Raw genomic sequence first — 18,615 nt, forward strand, 5'->3', positions numbered from 1 at the left:
TACCCATAATGCCATGTGTTCCTCAGGCCTGGGCCACCTGGAGAACGGGCCGAGCGTTTCTGTGGACTACAACACCCAGGACCACCTGATCCGCTGGGACTCGTACGAGAGCTTCAGCCAGCGCGGTGAGGACGCTGTGGACGGCGAGCACGGTATGTCCACACACACGTGCACACAGTGTGATGGATGGGTTGTCTCCACTCATCCACACTTACTAATAGAGACTGTCAGACTCACATGCTGTCCAATTTTAGACGTTTCTGAAAAAATCTTAACATTCAGCGGACATAAATGAAATTCCTCAGTCGCCACCACAAGTCGAGATCTCTGCACTCTGTTGAGGACAAGATACATCTGAGTCTTTCTACTCGTCACTCACCTCTAAACTCAACATCTCTGAGCTGCCCATGCATGCCCCCAAACCCTCCTCCCTCCCGAGGCCTGTCAATTAGTGCTTTAAATAGCCGCTGCAGAAATAGGGGGGCGTCAGTCGCCCTGCTACTGGCTGCCCCCCTCTGCAGGGGGGTTGTAACCTGAGAAGCCACCAACCGGCAAGTCCCACAAACCCACCTCCATCCACTCCTAGATCCTGCTTCTGTACCAGGAGTTCAGGAATTTGAAATCTGGGCACCCTGTATCATGTCTCCTACCTATTCAGTTATCCTCAGACATATCAGTGCAAGGAATGAATGCTGAATACCCAAAATATAAAATATCTAGTTCATTGCAGCTGCCATTAGGGGTTTTGTTGCTGCTAACTCGGTTGGAAATTGTCCCAGTGGCTCGTCAAAAATATCTAGGAGTGTTTTTCTATGGCTGGAAAATATCCTGAATTCTTGTGAAAAACATCCAGTGTTGTTGCCACCAACACAGCTGGAAATTGTCAAAAATGTCAAAAATGTCCAGTTTTGTTGCCACTAACACAGCTGGAAATCTTCCTGACGTCTCATCAAAAATATCTGGAAAATGTCCCGACATCTTGTGAAAAACATCCAGTGTTGTTGCCACAAACACAGCTGGAGATTGCCGGGACGTCTCGTCAAAACTGTCTGGTTTTGCTGCCACTAACACGGCTGGAAACTGTCCAGAAGTCTTTAAATCTGCCCTCTGGACTGTTTCTACCATTTGTCACTGATTTTAAGCAGTTATGCAGTAAGAAATCAGTTGCAGAGGAGGCAGACACATTACAAAGTCAAGTTGCATTTTTGTGATTTGTGCAAATTATTATCATCATAGTTTGTGTCTGAATGAGTAAATGGGATCACTAAACAGCAGAACATAATCATTACAGAATCATTTGTGAAATAAGCATTGATGACATCATAAAATATCCTGTCTCAGACTTTTTAAGACTGTTACCTCTTTCAGTGATGATGAGATGCATTATTACTGCTGTTAATCTGAGAAAACAGGAGGACGCACTCACCCTCCGTTGAGTCAGGACTTGGCAGCCATCGCAGCGCTGCTGCATCCACTTTTATATATGGGATTTTTTTTCTTCTCTTTTTTACGGCTTTGCAAAGACCCATTTCATTTTTATGAACATCCCCCGAGAACCGTTGCGGTAATTGCTGTGTTGCAAGAAGGTCAGTGGGAATCGCCAGGATTGCAAGTTTGATCCTAATTGAATGGGTGGTGGCGGCGTTCTCAGCACTCAGCAGAAAGAAAAAGCTCTCGGCCAGTTTGCTCATTTCTCTAATTGCGGCCGTCGCTCTTGCACTTGGACGTGAGAATCTGAGCGTTCAGAGGAAGCTGGTGCAGGAATACAGTATCTGTTATTATGAGGAGGGAACAGATAAAGAATAAAGCAGATTTTACTTGTATTACAAGATCTGATGAGATCATCGCCAAAGAGAGATTCAACAAAATAACCATCAGCAGTAGTTTTATTCCGACAAAAAAGACTTGTTTTGTTGTCGTAAAAAGTAATAAACTACCACTGGGAAAAAAGATATCTATTAAAGATTATTAATAGGCAGTGAGAGAATGTTAATCAGGTGTCAAATACACATTTGGGTGATGCCACATGAATGACGCTGATAAGCCTCCATGACGGAACGCCCTATTTTTACCCGCCGCTGTACAGCGGACGCTAATCACTCATCATCAGGTATCATTTGGGGAATCCAGACTTGTTTATTTGTCCGGGTGTTAAACAAATGATTCATCCTCTGGGGCTCGGGGCAACTCATCCTGACGCCGTTTTTAACAGAGTCCAGCGACCTTGGAAATCCCGTCGAGAGGACTCAGCGAAAGATGGGTGTCTTAAAAGGGTCGGCGGGATTAGGCGGCTTAGAGTTGTGTGCATTTCATACTCACGGGGAACGCGAGGAGAGGCGTCCTCAGCTTTCTTTAACAGGAGGTATTTGGGACGAGTGTTGCACTTAAGCAGTCACTGAGGTGTGAGTTTGAAGGTGTTGGTCCAGCTGTTATACAGTATTTTTGCACTATATGGGCGTCTGTTTATGCCTGTAAACTTACTTATTATTTGTTCAGGTCTTTTGCAGTTTTTTATGTGGTGTGTTTAAGTGTGCGTGAGTGTGTGTGAAGCGCACCTTGTGTTTGTCGGCTCGCCTTTGCTCCACTAATAGCCCCGCTGTGTGGCGGCAGCTGTCGACCCCGGAGGTCAAAGCAGTCAGAAGGCCACCGTTCGGGCCAGCGAGCAGCCGCAGAGCAACTGCAAACCTGCTTTTTAAAAAAATGACAGATTATTTTCATATTCTCATTTTAAACACTGGAATCAACACAATATCCAATTTTATCCCCACATATATACATATACATACATATACATATATAACCCCACAGTGGTCGATTGTAAATATCACTTCTAACTATTTTGTTCATTTAAAGCAAGAAACTAAACATTTGGTGAGATGCCAAGGATGAAGGTCAGTGGATATTTTGTCTTATTTTGAAAAAACAGCGACACTAACAGTATAACTTGGTGTGAGAAAGAAAAGATCTCAATTGTTTATGGTCCTTAACCCAAAGTATAGTGATTGAAAACACTAAAACTCAATGCTTGTGTTCAGAAATGCTTCATGCAGCATCTTCATCATATCAAGTGGATGCTTTATAATGTTTCCAACTTGAAAAAAAGTCATAAAAAGTACTGAAGTAACCACTTAAACTCAAATATTGTTAAGTATATTTCATTATAAAGCTATGAGCTGCTATCTTGAATGAAGTGCGTGTTCAAGGAATATAATGTTCCCTTGAGAATAACCACTAAACGTAGTGTTTTGCCACAGGAGAATAAGTGTGTGTGTTCCAGTGTGTGTGGTGTACAGTAGGGCAGCGGGCCCAGTCTTCCTTGTTTACCGCCCACCTCCCATATTTGGCTGGGGCTGAGCCCTGAAACATGTCTGGAATAGCTGGATAGAGGCAGACGGAGAGACAGAGATAGAGAGACAGGCGCAGAGAGGCAGAGAGGAGCAGAGACGACCAGACTTCTGCCAAAGTGTAAAGGTTTTTTTTTTGTATATTGGTGAAGTTTGAATGAAGGAGAAAGGAAACGGACGGAGAGATTAAGGAATGAAGTAAAATCGAAAGGAGACGGAGAGCAGATAAACAGCACTGGTTGGTGAGTCCTTCAGATTACTAATGGTAACTTTCCTTACAAATTAAAAACATGTTGATTTCAAATATCCATGTGTGACCGCCTTTAACATGCAGTAAATTCAAGTTTTATTAAATCATGTGAAAAATATATTAAATATGTTTTATTTTTGCAGCGGTTAAATGGTTTCTTGGCAATATTATGCAGGTTTTGCCCTCTAAAACGTCTTTCGTCCATACGAAACGACAAGACTTTTTGTTCATCGGGTCCCACACACAAGAGTCTGTTTGTCTGTTTATTGCGTTTCCATGTCAACACTGTTGCATCTTGTGTGTTTGGCACCTATATGGCATAAAATGAGTCATGGAGCGAGCAATTTGTGTGCGGAACATTTTATGAGCGGGCTGCAATTTGGGTACACCAAAACTATTAGGGAGCTTTGGTTGGTAACTTCGTGTGAGCTCCAGAGAGCTTGGACTGGGACAGAGTACATGTTGGAAGGTTTCCTGGAGACAGTATTTGAAAAGCTGAAACCTTTGGTTTGTTGGTGTATTGATATGTATATATCTTACGTATTTGTGTATGTTTCTCCGTGGTTGCTGCAAGACAACAGAAGGGAACGCGACAATATGAGATATCATTGAAAAAAAAAGGCCCCTTCTGGTAGAAACGACCGAAAAACAAGTATCTTGAAGGTCATACATCGGGTTGACCACCATCCCAAAGCGTCAGTAAACCCAAAGAATCCATATTTGACGAGTTCGAAACCCAAAGTGTCAGTCTTTGACCAGTTTGGAAACCCAAAGTGTCAGTCCTTGACCAGTTTGGAAACCCAAAGCGTCAGTCTTTGACCAGTTTGGAAACCCAAAGCGTCAGTCTTTGACCAGTTTGGAAACCCAAAGTGTCAGTCTTTGACCAGTTTGGAAACCCAAAGCGTCATTGGGAATGTGACTCAAAAATCCATTTTTTATCAAAATGGGCCTTTAAGTTGCTGTCTGACAAAATATTTACCCCAAATAAGTTTAGAGCAGTTCAATTACATCATTAGTTGATTTATTTCCAAATCCAGCCCTCAGTGTCCAGCACTCATCTTGAAAAAATAACTTCATAGCTTCAGGAAAAAGGGAAGCTTTCAGTAAAAGTTACATTTGTCTGAAGTCTGCAGAAATGGCGAGTGATCAGGTATTTCCAGAGCACTTTGTGTGTGTCTTGCACAAGCACATAATGCTTCTAGTTAGACCTCGTGCTGACAGCACAGTGAGCTGTAGCAGCAGGTTCAAATCCCAGCCGTGGAAACCCCGCTGAGCCAGTCCTCATCTCTTAATGCCTCCTTTCTCCTACTGTCTGTCTAGATGTCTACATATGGATTTATCTCTGTCTCTTAAGGTCTGTTGGCTGCTCTGCCTTTGTCTTTTTCTATGAGCGCGTTATTGATTTCAGTTAACTCGACCACATTTGTACTTTTCTGAAAGTATCTGTCAAATCCCTTCTGAAAAAATACGAGACAAAATAAGTTTAAGTGACTGTTTTGTTGATTTTGTATTTGAAGTTTGTCAATTTAACTCCTTCCAAAGTTGCCCAGGAATGTATTCATAAGAAATACAAATTTGTCATTAATACAGCTATAAAAATCCAAATGCTTTGGATTGTTACTGTAACTCTTGTGCACTTAGATTGAACTACAGCACTTACAGTAGGGAAAAGGTTGCCGTCTCTGAGAGTTAAACGTGGCACCCCAAAGCTCTCAAAGAGACGGAGATGACAGACCGACATCTAGGTAGAAAGCAGGCAGACAAACTTTTATGACAGCTACTAATCCTCTTGAGTGAAAGACATATGGACGGACAGATGCACAGAAAACCAAGCTGCCAGCCGGGAGACAGCCAGACGTGGAGACAGAGGCAGACATTCAGGCCAGAGAGTTAGCCTGACGTGATCCTGCCGAAGCAATTTTATGACACACTGGTGGTGTAATTTTGTTCTTGTTCATATGCAAAGATGCCAACTTGACCCCTGAGGTTTTGAGCTGATATCAAACTAATATTTTCAGGCTGAAGCAAACGTTTGGTTCCATTATACGGCTTGTTTAACCATGTACTTGACAAATTATGTTTAAGAAAATGTGGAATGCGTTAATCTATAATCATGCATTTGTTTGAGGCAGATTTAATATCAGATTCTACAGATTGTGACTGATGAAGAAGACGACACCTTATCTAATATATCTATATCTGATAAAGGTGCCTTTTAGAGTTACTCAGCAAAACACCTTCAATGTACTTCCCTCCTCATGAAACAACTGCAAAGCCATTTTTTTTAAACTTATTTAAAACCTTGCAATGTTTACATTAGAGATGTATTATTTAGAACAGGATACCAGACTCAAAGATGGCACCTATTCAGTCCAATGAGAGTTAGTCGCCTGGCTCATATGCCAAAAAGGTTTCTAGCTTCTGGATTTACTTCCTAGTTATGTGGCCCAATAAGTATGTGCAGTAGGGTTCTGCCCGCTGACCCCGCTAGTGAGTTTCCTGGTAGCCAAAAAGGCTACCTTCCGTCAAAATGAAATAAGTAATTGGTTAAGGTCAGGGTTCAGATAGGACAACATCTGGGTCCAGGTCCAGGTCCGCCCTTATGTAGGTTTAGGGGAATGGAGAAGGATGCCCAGTCGAAAGGTGGGATCAATTTTAATCATACCCTCTCAAATCGCTGACTGGTTGCAGGGGAATTTTTCGCTGTAATACCATGAGTGGCCAATGGGCAAAATTTGAAACAAGACTGAGTGGCGTTGCCCTATCCAGTCCTAAATAATATATTCATGAGTTACGTGCATGTTGCTAGCTTGCAGCCTTCTTCCTCCTCGCCTTTGTTGGCACATTGCTACATTTCTTTGCACGTTACCACCATCCAACTGTGGAACTTGCTTATCAAAACACTGCTCTGTAGCACTACTAGTGGTCGATAACTCCAAAGGGTGCCTTTAACCTTTTAAAGGGATTTGCAAATTGAAAAATGTTATCACTATATATCATATTATATTAGCCGTTTTCTGTCTCCTGTCAATGATTCTGGACGGACAATAATTGTAACTTCACTTTGGTTTTATAGACCAAAAATCTATTACAAACGCGACCCAGCTGAAGATCTGATATGACAGAGAGAAAGGAGCCGACATGAATCAGACGCGGAGTGTAGCTGGATGTCAGTCAGACATGGAGACAGTCAGACAGATCGCTTTTTATGACAGTCGCTCAGATGACAGACAGGCGGATGGATGACATCATCCTGAAAGCAATCTTGGGGACAGACACTGATACAGTCACGTCACGTTACCTCAAACGGTGACAGCTGGACACTGGGTGATGGATGGACTCAGAGGCAGACACGGCAAATATAAAACCGCGACAGTTTTCCTTGTGCCAGTCACTGATACACCAACCATGACACCTTTTTCACTGATGGACTGTCACATCATCCCTTATGAGGATGTCTCTCTTTCATGCTCTACTGCAAAAAGTGTCCAACCTGAGTCACCCGTTTGCAGCCTAGACGTTTTTCTTTGTATGACGTGAAATAGGTCTTTGGTTTTTCAGAAGAGTGTTGCCCTAAAATCAGTTTGTTCACTCTTTGAAAATACAAACAAAAATGAATTTATTTGCACTGGAAATAAGAGGAAAAAAAACAGTTTCAAGGAAAAGGAAGCTTTTAAGACCAAGTGCTGAAATGAGCGGCTTAACGAGGATATTTTTGCAGTGTCTCCACATCTCTCACAGGTCTTTAAGACTAGTCAGTCAGTTGTCAGTCAAACCCAGTCACCCACTGCTGGCACGCAGACTGGCCGGCGTAACAGTGATCTGAAAGCTGTGAAGGTGAATGTCACATCCTGCTGTGAGATACCCGATGGCTCGCTGACAGCGCCATGCCTGCCACTGCATGTCAGTGTGTATAATTGTACATCTAAGAGTCTCCAACTGGCTCAAAAATGTTGATCCACGTGATGAAAGGGCAGTTTGCAGCAGAAAAACACAAAGCGACAACAAGATACTTTGGGTCACACTGGAAAACATATCCATCTGAACCTGTTAGTATTACTGATGGTTAAACCTTTATCCTTGAGATAATTTAAAAATAAGAAAGTTGAGTGAGTTCGTTAGACATGATGTCAAAAGTCCAAACAAGCATTTATTGGTCAATCAAGAATTCGTTAAAGAGTCAAGAAGTCTTGCCAGAAACAAACGTTTTAGTTTAACTACAGCAAAAAAAAACATCCTTAGAAGTCATTAAAATCCAATAAATCTTCCACTTTCTTGTTAATTTATCTTCTTTACACTGCTTGTTCCAAGAATGATCTTAAATGTATCTTAAGTCTTGATTTATCTGCATCATTCTCTCTATCTCAGAGGGAGTGCACCATTCTCATCCCGTTCCTTCAAGTTTAAGTTTAGCATTGTTTTGGTTTGTCTTTAACGAGCCGTAGAGAACAAATGGTTCTTTTCATCCTTGCCTTCTTCACCCTCTTTAAAAGCAGGGTGCCTCACTTTCCCAACCTCCCAGTTTTACTGCTCTCTTGCCCACTCAGTTTCCCCCTAACCCATGGACCTTCTTCCAACTCCCAAGAGACCTTTCTGGCATGGGTCAACCCACCCACTTTAAATAGCCCTTACTGTAGATGTCATGTATGCATGTGTGTGCGAATATGCATTTATACATTTACATGAAATCATACACCGCATCCAATAAAACGATCGTTCCCAAGTCACACACCATGGGATCACCGTTGAATTATGTGTAAACGTTAGTTGTGTTTCTATATTTATATGTGTCTGTATTTTGTAAAAATGGGGTTGGCCCTTTTAATATTTTATAAGGTCATCGTGTCCTCTATAAGAGTGTAAAGCCCGGCTTGAAATTTCCACCACCCTTGGAAACTAGCAGCCGACAAGAGGACCCAAAGGAAAAACACAACCAAAAAAAACAATTTCAGGATTTTAAGATAAATAGGTGCCAGTTCCACAGAATCTACTGGTACAATGGATGGTGCCAAGAATTAAGAAGTTACTATGACATAATATAAGATAAATTGGTGAAAATCTCTTGTACATTGAATATTGCCAAGAATTAAAGGTCCAATTTGTGAGAAAGTTGATTTTTGAGTCTCATTCTCAACTCAGATTGACCTAACCCACAATCGCAAAGCGTCAGTGTTTGACAAGTTGGGAAACTCAAAGTGATTGAGACTCAAAAATCAACCAACCTTTAAGACGTTACTTTAACATGGAAAATAGTATCATCTGGATAATAATTCCATTTAAAATGTTAAACACATTAAAAATATGAACTTGTAAGGGAAACAGAAGTGGTCCAAGAACAGAGCCTTGAGGAACCCCTTTACGTAATCCTTGGGAAATCAGCGTTAGTTATTTTGGTCAACATCAGTGAGTATTTGACAAGCTGGGAATGAGACAACTTGTGGACCTCAGAGTTCAAATAAATTACTATAAAGATAAAGTACATTTAGTTGGCTAAACCTGTGCAATTAAAGGATTGTGATGGTTTTCTCCCACATCAGTCCTAAACTTACACGGTTTCATACACCAAGAACCCAGGGAGTAATTCATAATGCACGTGTACACAGTGTCCAGCATGTTCTCACTACTTTATAGGTGTGTCGACAGTGTGTTTGTTAATCTCTAATGTAATAACTATGTATATAATCCACATCCCAGGCGGTGCATTTGATACAGCAATAACAGTGGTTGTAGCACATTGTCTATTTATAATAAACCATTGGCCACAGGTGTTTAAATGGCTTTTTAATGGCCTCCAAGGCTGCGATGTGGCAATGAAACACTCAAGCGAACACTTAAGAGGATACAGCCAAGAGGCAGGTGCTGTGTGTGTGCGTGTGTCTGTGTGTTTCTGTGTGTAGAGTGCTGTATGAGCAATGCCTCTGGCACTTTCACGAGAGAGGAAAGAAGCTGTCACAAGAGAGAATATAGAGAATGGACAGGTGTGTGTGTCAGAGAGACTAATATTAGTGCTGAGTCAATGGAAGGGACAATTAAGATGCTAAATTTAGTTTTTTTATTAGTACTTTATGTACAGAAATCTCTTGAACCTGGTTGGGATTTTACTGAATATGTAAAAGAGTGGTGGTAAATGTGGCTTTGTCCTTAGAGACAGAGAGGATGGCATGTTACACCCGTTAACCGCAGTAGGAAACAAATTGTTAGCCATTTGTGTTAGCCAAGCCTCAGTGACTCAACCAATCTAATTTGAGGTCTTCTGCAGCTATTTATTGACATATGAAGAAAGCTATTTGTTCTATTCAGATGGAGAACCGCTTGTTTGTGCCATTCAGATCATGGTGACTGGTTTTGTCATCGTGCATGGATCATATCTGAATCACTGTGTTTATAATTCAATGCGTGTATGTTCGCATTGAAGTGTTCAAGGAAGCTCAGACAGCTATAACCATAATAATACGAGAAACCAAACCAAACCAAATTCACTTAATCCTTTCAAAGGGTGTCCATGTTGGCATTGTGATGTATTTAGCAACCAGCAGATATCCGGTTGTTTATCCGGTTTCCATGGAAATGTTTGGACCACTTGAGGACTTCTCGACCAACAAAAGCTCAAGAACAGCTACTAAGTGGACTTGAGTGAGATGGCTGTGTCCTCACCACAGGGTTTGAGTCCAACCTCTGGTCCTTTGCTGCATGTCACCCAATCTATCTTTCCTCTTTCCTGTCAACTTTATAGTTGTCCTTTCAAATAATGGCAGAAAAAGCCCCCCAAAAATGACAGAATATGGTATGATATGGTTTGTATTATGGTTTGTAGATGCTGTGTCCTCGCTGTAGGATTTAGGTCCAACTAGTGGCCCTTTGCTGTCATCCCGTCTCTCTTTCTTTCAACTTTCCTGTCAACTTTATAGCTGTCCTATCAAGTAAAGGCACAAAAATGTACTTAGAGCATATTTTTATTACAGTATATCAAATAAAATTATCCCTTTTTGACACCTGAAGCATCATATTTGATTATTTGTGAATGCTTCCAGCATTTTAGCACTCATCTCTGTAGTTCTTCATGTCCAGGATTAACAGAAATAGCACCTCCTGAAGCTGCTAGGGATTCAGTGTCTTGCTCAGGGACACCTCAGCAGGTCAGATTTTTGCAGGCAAGCACGTTTCTCCCAGCTTACGCACATGCCATGAGTGTGGGGCAAATGTAAAGGTTGTGACCTTGTGAACGCTTGTCTGGTAAGTTCCCGTCATGCCCGGCGTTGTTTTGCACTTCCGTCCTTTGCTAAGTCGAGAGGATTGTGCCAAACTGACAGGCCTCTGTTTAAGGAGGTGAGAGTCATTCACACTTGACCTGTGAGTCAGCCACTCCTGTGACGTTTCTGTCTCAACTTTATCCTGTCGGCATACCTTGACAAAACTTCAGCGGGTTCAGTTTTTTCTGAAAATATAAAATTATCTTTTATCAGATTTGGATGATTTGGATTTGGAAGATCAGCTCAAGTTTTTAGTGGTGGGTTTGTTCGGTTGGTGATTCAGTGGAGACTTTTAAGGCATCATCCCTAGCAACAGTACCAAATCAACAAATATTAAATAAATCAAAATGTTCCCTGTTACAATACCGCAGCAATGTCGCAGGCCTCTTACCCCAGAAAAACGTTGCTTTTTGCATTTTTTAGTCTGTCTGTTTCTTTCTTTCCTCTATGAGCCATGACATGCCAAATAACAGCGTTCGCTCCCCTGATTGAACCTCAGGATGGGGTTAACCAGCAGCTGGAAAAAGTGTTGCCCTGGCAAACTTGAGTCGTTTTTGTCAATGAAAGATCATCTTTTATGGACTGGAACAAGGGAATTCCCTATTCTCTGAAAGGTCAGGGCGAAAGAGACAGAGCGTCAAAGACAGATGGAGCTCAGCTGGTGGAAAATTTAAAACCACAGTTCTGTGAAAAATTTTGAAATACTGTAGATTAACTAAAACTTAGGCCTTTAAGGATTTATGCCATGTAGTGAGAGCTTTCTCTGCAAAAAGATTAAACTTTGCCTTGTACAACTTGCAGATAGTAATGGGAAGGGTTATCCTGAGTAAGGGGATCCCCTCTGATGACATCAGCAGGCAAGGGGGCTACAGTCCCGGGCAGACAGATGGCGTGGGAGTTGTAGTTTATTTGTGACGACGCTGCTTCACATACAGCTGGGAAGTAGTGGTGTCGGTGGTGGTGGAGTCCCTCCCCCGCTGCCGGGAACAGTCGAAGATCATCCCAGAGTGCCAGCTCACCCCTTTGAGCAGCTTCAGTGGTACGGCCCCGCCTCGCTCCAGCAGAGCACATGTTGGGTGATGAGGAGACATGAATCAGAGAGGACACAGAGAGTGAAAGAAGCTCAGAGGCTGAAAGTTCAGTCACTGAGAGGCAACTGAAGGACTCTTGATGTATAGACTCAAATTTGGCTTTTTGATTTCAATATAACTGGCTGAAGATGAGGGAATATTCCATCCTTTCTTGATCGTTTTGGGAAGAATGACGTAAAAATACAGGTAAGAAGGATGTTTGATGCCATTACCTAGAAATATAATTATGATTTGACAGATTTTAAGTTTAAATTAAATAGAATAAAAGTTGTTCACAGTGATATAAAAAATTGAAAATCAAATATCCGGGATTTGAAGAAAGCTTTTTTATTTTGTCTTCAAAATAATTATATTTTTGAAAATATAAATTACACCTTTTTTCTCAAAATTTCTTACTCCTCCTAAATTAAACCAGACGCCAACCAAAATGTAGCACTAAACCGCTTAATTTACTTCCGTAACGTTAATCCCCTTGTCATCATTAAAAACAAACCACAGGAACAAACTGTGTTTACAACTTCCTCGCCTGCCCTCCCGTTCCTGCTGCTACTGTGCCTGTGAGTTGTTGTTGACATGGGTTTTGAAATAGCTGTGGTCCGAGTGATCCGCCATCTGTCCCCCGGGGGTCGCTCGATTTGGAACATCCCACATATGAGCCAGCCACGTTGGTCAAGTATATGTTGTGTATCCTTTTGCAAATGTTTATTGGATCCGGGAAGCCAGCATCGGTGTATTATTTTCTTCTTGTAAGCATACAGTAAGTGTTTCCACAGAATGAGCTGTTGCACGTGTGATTGTTGTGTTCCTTGGAAGTTTGGAGTAGTACCTTGGGCTATAATTGAAGCACACATTGTATCCCCCACTGTGTGAATTACAGTACTGGACTTGACTTCTGTTTATGTGTCTTTTTCCCACATTTTTGAGGTATTTTTTCACCATCTTTGCACCTGAATTTCTTAAAAAGAACACATTCCTGAGCTGTACGTCCAAGGAATGTCAAATGAGTTTTTACACACTTCTAATACTATAAACAGATGGAGATTTTTCCTCTGTGATTAATGTTTTTGATTGCTATTGCCAGGAAGGAGCGGTATGTGTTCAAAAGTCTTGTGAACGTTTACAGACTGTTTTGAAAGTTTTCTTGTTTTGAAAGGTAGAGTTACTCTTTATTCTTTAGTTTGAAGCACAACCAAGCCAAAAGAATTTGCTCCAGTTTTTTAAATATAGCCCATAAGCCACAAACTAAAAAACACAACCGAAAAACAGACCATATTTTGATAAGGACACATTCCTGTGAAAGAATCTTGTCAAAACTTTGATTGTGTAACATCAAGGCATTCAGTCTGACTATGCCGGCATGATTCAGCAGCCAGAAATCAACTTGAGGAAGACAGCCTGTCCTCTCTTAGTCCAGCTCTGGGCTTTCAAACTGGCACTGCTGCTCTTCTCTTTGGCTCACACAGACCAGCTGTTTCCGTGTCTTGGACCGGACCCACCCTGGTTCACGTCAGACCATGTGGGCCTGCACTGACGCAACGTGACAGGAGCTTTAGCCATGCAAATTGGCTATTAATAGAGCTGGAAGGAGCTGTGTTGCTGGTGGCTGGGCTACAGGCTGCACCTCAGGGTAAAAAAAAATGGGTGCAGAGGGGGGTCAGTGTGCTGGTGGTGTGAGTGATCCTGTCCCATGCAAATGGAATTTGATGATTGGAGCCAAGGAAACCAGTCTTTGTGGTTATGGTTAGGTTTTTGTCTCATCCGCAGCACAAAAAAGACAAACACGTGTCCTTAATTTCCCCTTGTTTTTTAATCTGTGTACAGTAGGAACTGCATAAAATGTGAGACTAAATTAAAAATGTCCCTTTGCATCTCTTTCAGATGTTGGTCACACCCAGGGTCCCCTTGATGGCAGTCTATATGCTCGAGTCCGCAAGAAAGACTCCCTGGAGGGAGTTGTCACCATCAATGGCCTCCCAGTCCATGAAAACCCCTTGACAAATGCCGAGAACCCGTTAAGACACCCCAACCACCCCCTCCAAACCACTGACCAGACCCTTCCTGTGACAGGCCACGCCTCCCTCCCTGCCGTTGACCACACCCTCTCTGTGAGCAGTGATTCCGGGAACTCGACTGCATCCATCAAGACTGATCGTACTGATGAGCACAGCCAGTCCTTGCAGAGCGCCGTGAACCACAACAACCCAGCAGCGACTCACCCGCCGCTCAGCCCACAGGAGAAACGAGAGCTCGACCAGCTTCTGAGTGGCCTTGAGGCACCAACCCGACAAGCCTACCTGTCCACATCCACAAGTCCAGGAGGAGGTGTCCGACACCTGGTCCCAGCGCAAGTGCATGTCAACGGGGGCCACACGAGGCTAGTTGGCGCCCCTTCAACAGAGGAGCGTGAGACAGATATTCTCGACGACGAACTGCCCAATAGTCAAGAGGGCAACAGTGTGGACAGTTTGGGCACACTTTCATCCCTGGAGGGCCAGGCAACACCAGGTGACTACTACCAATCACAGACGCCCATCAGCAGGCAGAACGACGGGCCTTACCTTGAGAGAGTTGTTCTTGGAGACAAGTTGAGCGAGATGCCCGTGCATGGAGTACGAACCCCCACGGTGATGCAAGAGAGGTCTGTGGACTCTGCATCGCCACAGGGGGGATACAACAACTACCAGAACGGAGGAGGGATGTACCGTTCACAGTCTTTTGGGAATCCCCCAAACAGCAGCCCTGAGACCAACCCTAAGCTGATGCCCAGGGCCCCAGAAAGGAGCACCAGTAGCCGGGAGGCTGTTCAAAGAGGCCTCAATAACTGGCACCAGCACAGCCTCCCAGATGATCCGTTCGGCCCTCCTCTTCAGTCAACCCATAGCTTGCCCCACTTCCCCACCTCAGCTTCCCAGCGGGACATCGAGCAGTCCATTGAGGCTCTCAACATGCTCATGCTCGACCTGGACCCGATCAACTCGCACATGTCCAAGTCCCACAGTGCACCTCCCGGGGAGAACAGCCTCAATTCATCCCAGGCGCCCTTCTCCCAGACCCTTGCAAGACCCTCATACCAAGCAGACTCTGCCATCCACGGTTACAATAACTCTGGGTCCGTCAACAACTCCCTTCATCAGCCCATGCGGCCGGCTGGGAGAGTCTCAGCACTGCCCAACCAGAGCCCTGTTATGGAGTCCCCGATGTATTCTCCCCAGAGGACCAACACTGGCTACCAACACCAAAACACCACCCCGACACACACCCCAGAGCCCTACCTCCACACACGCCAAGCAGCCCACCACTACCCCACCGACCCCTCCTCTAATTACAACCAGCAGGTGCCAGGGAAGCCTGTGAACTCGTACCAAGGCGGCGGGGTTTCCCACTCCCCGGATCTGCAGGGTTCATCTCCCTATCCAGGCTACAGTGCCTCTTCTTCTCCTCTGCCTGCTCTCACCCCACAGCCCAAGGATACATCTTCTTCATCTTTGCCTAGAGAACAAGATGCAGAGGAGGAGACGCTTAATTTGGAAGGACTGGTGGCTCACCGTATCGCCGGTAAGGCTTGGAGTTGACTGAAGTGACTGAAAGAATGAAAGCAGGAAGGGTTGAGTGAATTTTCAGTTTTTCTGAATATTCTTTTCATATTTGTTTGCCACAATTCATCGAACCTAATCAAATTTTATTCTCTCTGTAACCGTTTGTGGCCTACAATGTCTGAGTTGGTGCACAGATTAGATTAAGAATGAGGGGGAAAGGCTGCTCTTTTATTTATGTGGCCTACATCCAATGTTTCATTTCTATTTGCCAGTGAAGTACACTTTCATTCTTGATCTGGAGATGAAATGAAGAAGTGCATTCAAAGTTTAGAACAGACATGGGTCAACAAACGCAAGTGCATATTTAAGACATAGTGTAGCTTTTGGGTAAATATTAGTTCATATACATTATTGGACAACACCAGTTTGTTGCATCTTTTCAAGTCAAGTCAAGACGAGCTTTATTGTCATTGTGACCATATAAATTAAAGTACACAGACACAGACAAGTAAAACATATAAGTGAAACACTTAAACTACAAAACCCACAAAGATGCACAGAAAATGCACAATGTTCGTGGTCCGGATGGGCCTTTGTTTCCATTTACTAGCCATTGAACTAGACTGTGTTCAGAGATAGTTTAGTAAAGTTTCAACCTCAAGCTGGAAGCACCTTTAGTCTTAAACACCGGGCAGCACGTGAGCAGTGCAGCTTTCAGCAGTTTCTGTTACAGATTCATCATGGGGTGCCGCACCAGAGGAATGACCCGTAGTCGTAAAATTAGCTCTGCAGCTGAAATAAAGCAGAGCTGGTGAGAGTGGAGATGGGATGAGAGTAAGAATAGCCGAGCGTTCAGAGGCTCCAGCTTCCATGCATTGTCTGCATTCATGTTTACCTTTATGTGAAACCATGTGGCAGCTCTCAGGCGCCTCCCAGTGGAACAAAGCTGTCAACTCCTCCTGTTTTTGAACATTATATAATCATCAGCCCTACAGCAGATTCATTTCTTTTGATACATTTTCTCTTCACTTTCATTAGATCCATTTCTGTTCTGATTTTTCTTCTCCTTTTCTGTTTGATCCATCCCCCTGCTGTATGGACAACCCTTCCCACCATTGCTTCCTCCTCTGTACTCCTCCTCTCACCTTCCTTCTCCACCTTTCTCCTCCTCCTCCATCCACCACCCCGACCTCCCCCCCGGGATCAGAGTACAACGCTCGTATTCGGGGCATCAGTGAAAGCATGTCACCGCAACAATCTGACCGCCACCGCTCCTATTCCTTCTCTGGTTTGTCCACTCTCCCTCGCTTTTTATTTTCTGACTTTGTTTCATTTATTCCTGCATTTTAGAAGCTTTTTTCTGCTTCCCAACCATGTTTCCAATTATTTCAAGATCACTTATAATTGCTTTTTTCATGGCTTTTTCAGTTTCTGCTGTGTTTCTCCTTTTCCACTGCTTTTTATACCCTTCATTTCACATCTTTACAAACCTCTTTCACTCTCCCTCTTTCTGTCTGGCTCTCCTGAAGGTTATGTCAGGGTTCAGCTTTCAAAAGTTGAGAATAAACCTACACAAAAATGTTCCTTTACAGATAAAAGATTATTCATCTATCTTTGCCTATGTATGTTGTTTTTCCACTTTTGATTTTAGACATATAAAAAACTATACCTAATGAGTTGACAGTTCCACACGGTGAATATTTCGGGCCGTTTCAGGGGTGCGCTCCAGAGGAATGACCCCAGAAGTGACGCAGGAGACGGGTCGGCGTCGGACCACCAGTGAGGGACAGTACCAGAGCAGCCACGAAAACACACCGATGGTGGATTCACCGGACTTCGCCCACAATCTGGCCCTCAACCCGGGAGGAAGACCCAGAGAGGTCAGAATTCAGTTTGAATAGTGTGAAACCAGATTGAGCTTCAGCTGTGAGCCCCATGCTCCAAAACATAGTTTTTTGAGAAAAGAATTTCCTTTGGGATTAATAAAATCCAATCTTATTTTATCTCCTTCTCTTTCAGGGTCCCATGCACAGCTACCGGGAGGCGTTCGAGGACGACGAGGCGGACAGCTTTGCCAACAGTCCCGCCTTCGGAGGAGGCGGTGGTGAGATTTCCCCCCAGACCCCCAGCTTCCCTGTGTCGCCACAGACTCCTTACTTCAACATGTGTAGGTTCACCCTGCCTGCAGACAGGGGGCGCTATCTAAACCTCCAAATACTGAATATTGACATGAATTACTCTCTTTTCTCTTTTACTTTTATTTTAGAAATGTATTCTTTATATCAGGGCTGTCCAAAGTGGGACCTGTGGGCCAAAGTCGGCCCGTCATAAGATTCAATTTGAATGTTTTTAGTTTAAAAAAATAATATTAATTACAAACAGTTATACATTAAATCACATTTCATGCTGTTTTATTTGTTGTCAGGTTAAATATGTAGGATCTCTAATTATCATTTATTTTTTATTTATTATTTGATGATCTTTTTGTTTAGTTTAGTTTTTTTAACTTAAGAGAACTCAGGATCCTGATCCTATTTTGCTCCTTAACACTGAAAAAAAATAAAACAAAATTAAATTTAAAAAAAAAATGATATAGGTGACCCACTACTGAGTTTCAGATTTGCCCCCCCCCCCCCCCACAGGAAAAAGTTTGTGCACCCCTGCTTTATTTAATCTGCAAATGACAGTATTAAGTGAACAAGTCTCTTTTCTAATGGATAAAAAATATGATTTTATTTATCCTCAGCGGGAAATTCATGGGCAAAGACTTAATAATGAGAACAACAAAAAAAAAATATTGTATTGATTTAATTAAATTGTACAATAGGAATAAAAAGATCAAACACAGCACAAAAAACATGTTCACACCAAAAAAAGCGCTAAAAACTAAGCAAACTACTTTACATAAACACTCAAATATTAAGTTTGAAGTTTAAATAAAAATATTAAATAGTAAGAAAAACTATCAGTAGCAAATAAAATGGAGTCTCTCCTCACAGTCATGAGCCTCCCACACACGTACTTCTACATCTGCAGCCGCGTCACCTCCCCCGAAAATATTCGCCCTTTTAGTTGGTCCAAAGCTGTCTATATTATCAGTGTGGTACACCAACGCCCCCGCTGTAGCATTATTGACCAGTACAG

General features: G+C 42.9%; 1 protein-coding gene across 1 annotated transcript in view; it reads left to right on the forward strand.

Annotated features, from left to right (window-relative positions):
• The window catches only part of tns1a (tensin 1a), a 37,957-nt gene that overhangs the window by 7,680 nt on the left and 11,662 nt on the right, over positions 1–18,615 (forward strand). Inside the window, exons 11-15 of the mRNA XM_073495538.1 lie at positions 27–143; positions 13,814–15,490; positions 16,679–16,759; positions 17,188–17,351; positions 17,491–17,638. Coding sequence (XP_073351639.1) covers positions 27–143; positions 13,814–15,490; positions 16,679–16,759; positions 17,188–17,351; positions 17,491–17,638 — 2,187 coding nt within the window. The remainder of the gene's footprint in view (positions 1–26; positions 144–13,813; positions 15,491–16,678; positions 16,760–17,187; positions 17,352–17,490; positions 17,639–18,615) is intronic.

Source organism: Pagrus major, chromosome 24, assembly GCF_040436345.1.
Source record: "Pagrus major chromosome 24, Pma_NU_1.0".
Classification (NCBI taxonomy): domain Eukaryota; kingdom Metazoa; phylum Chordata; class Actinopteri; order Spariformes; family Sparidae; genus Pagrus; species Pagrus major.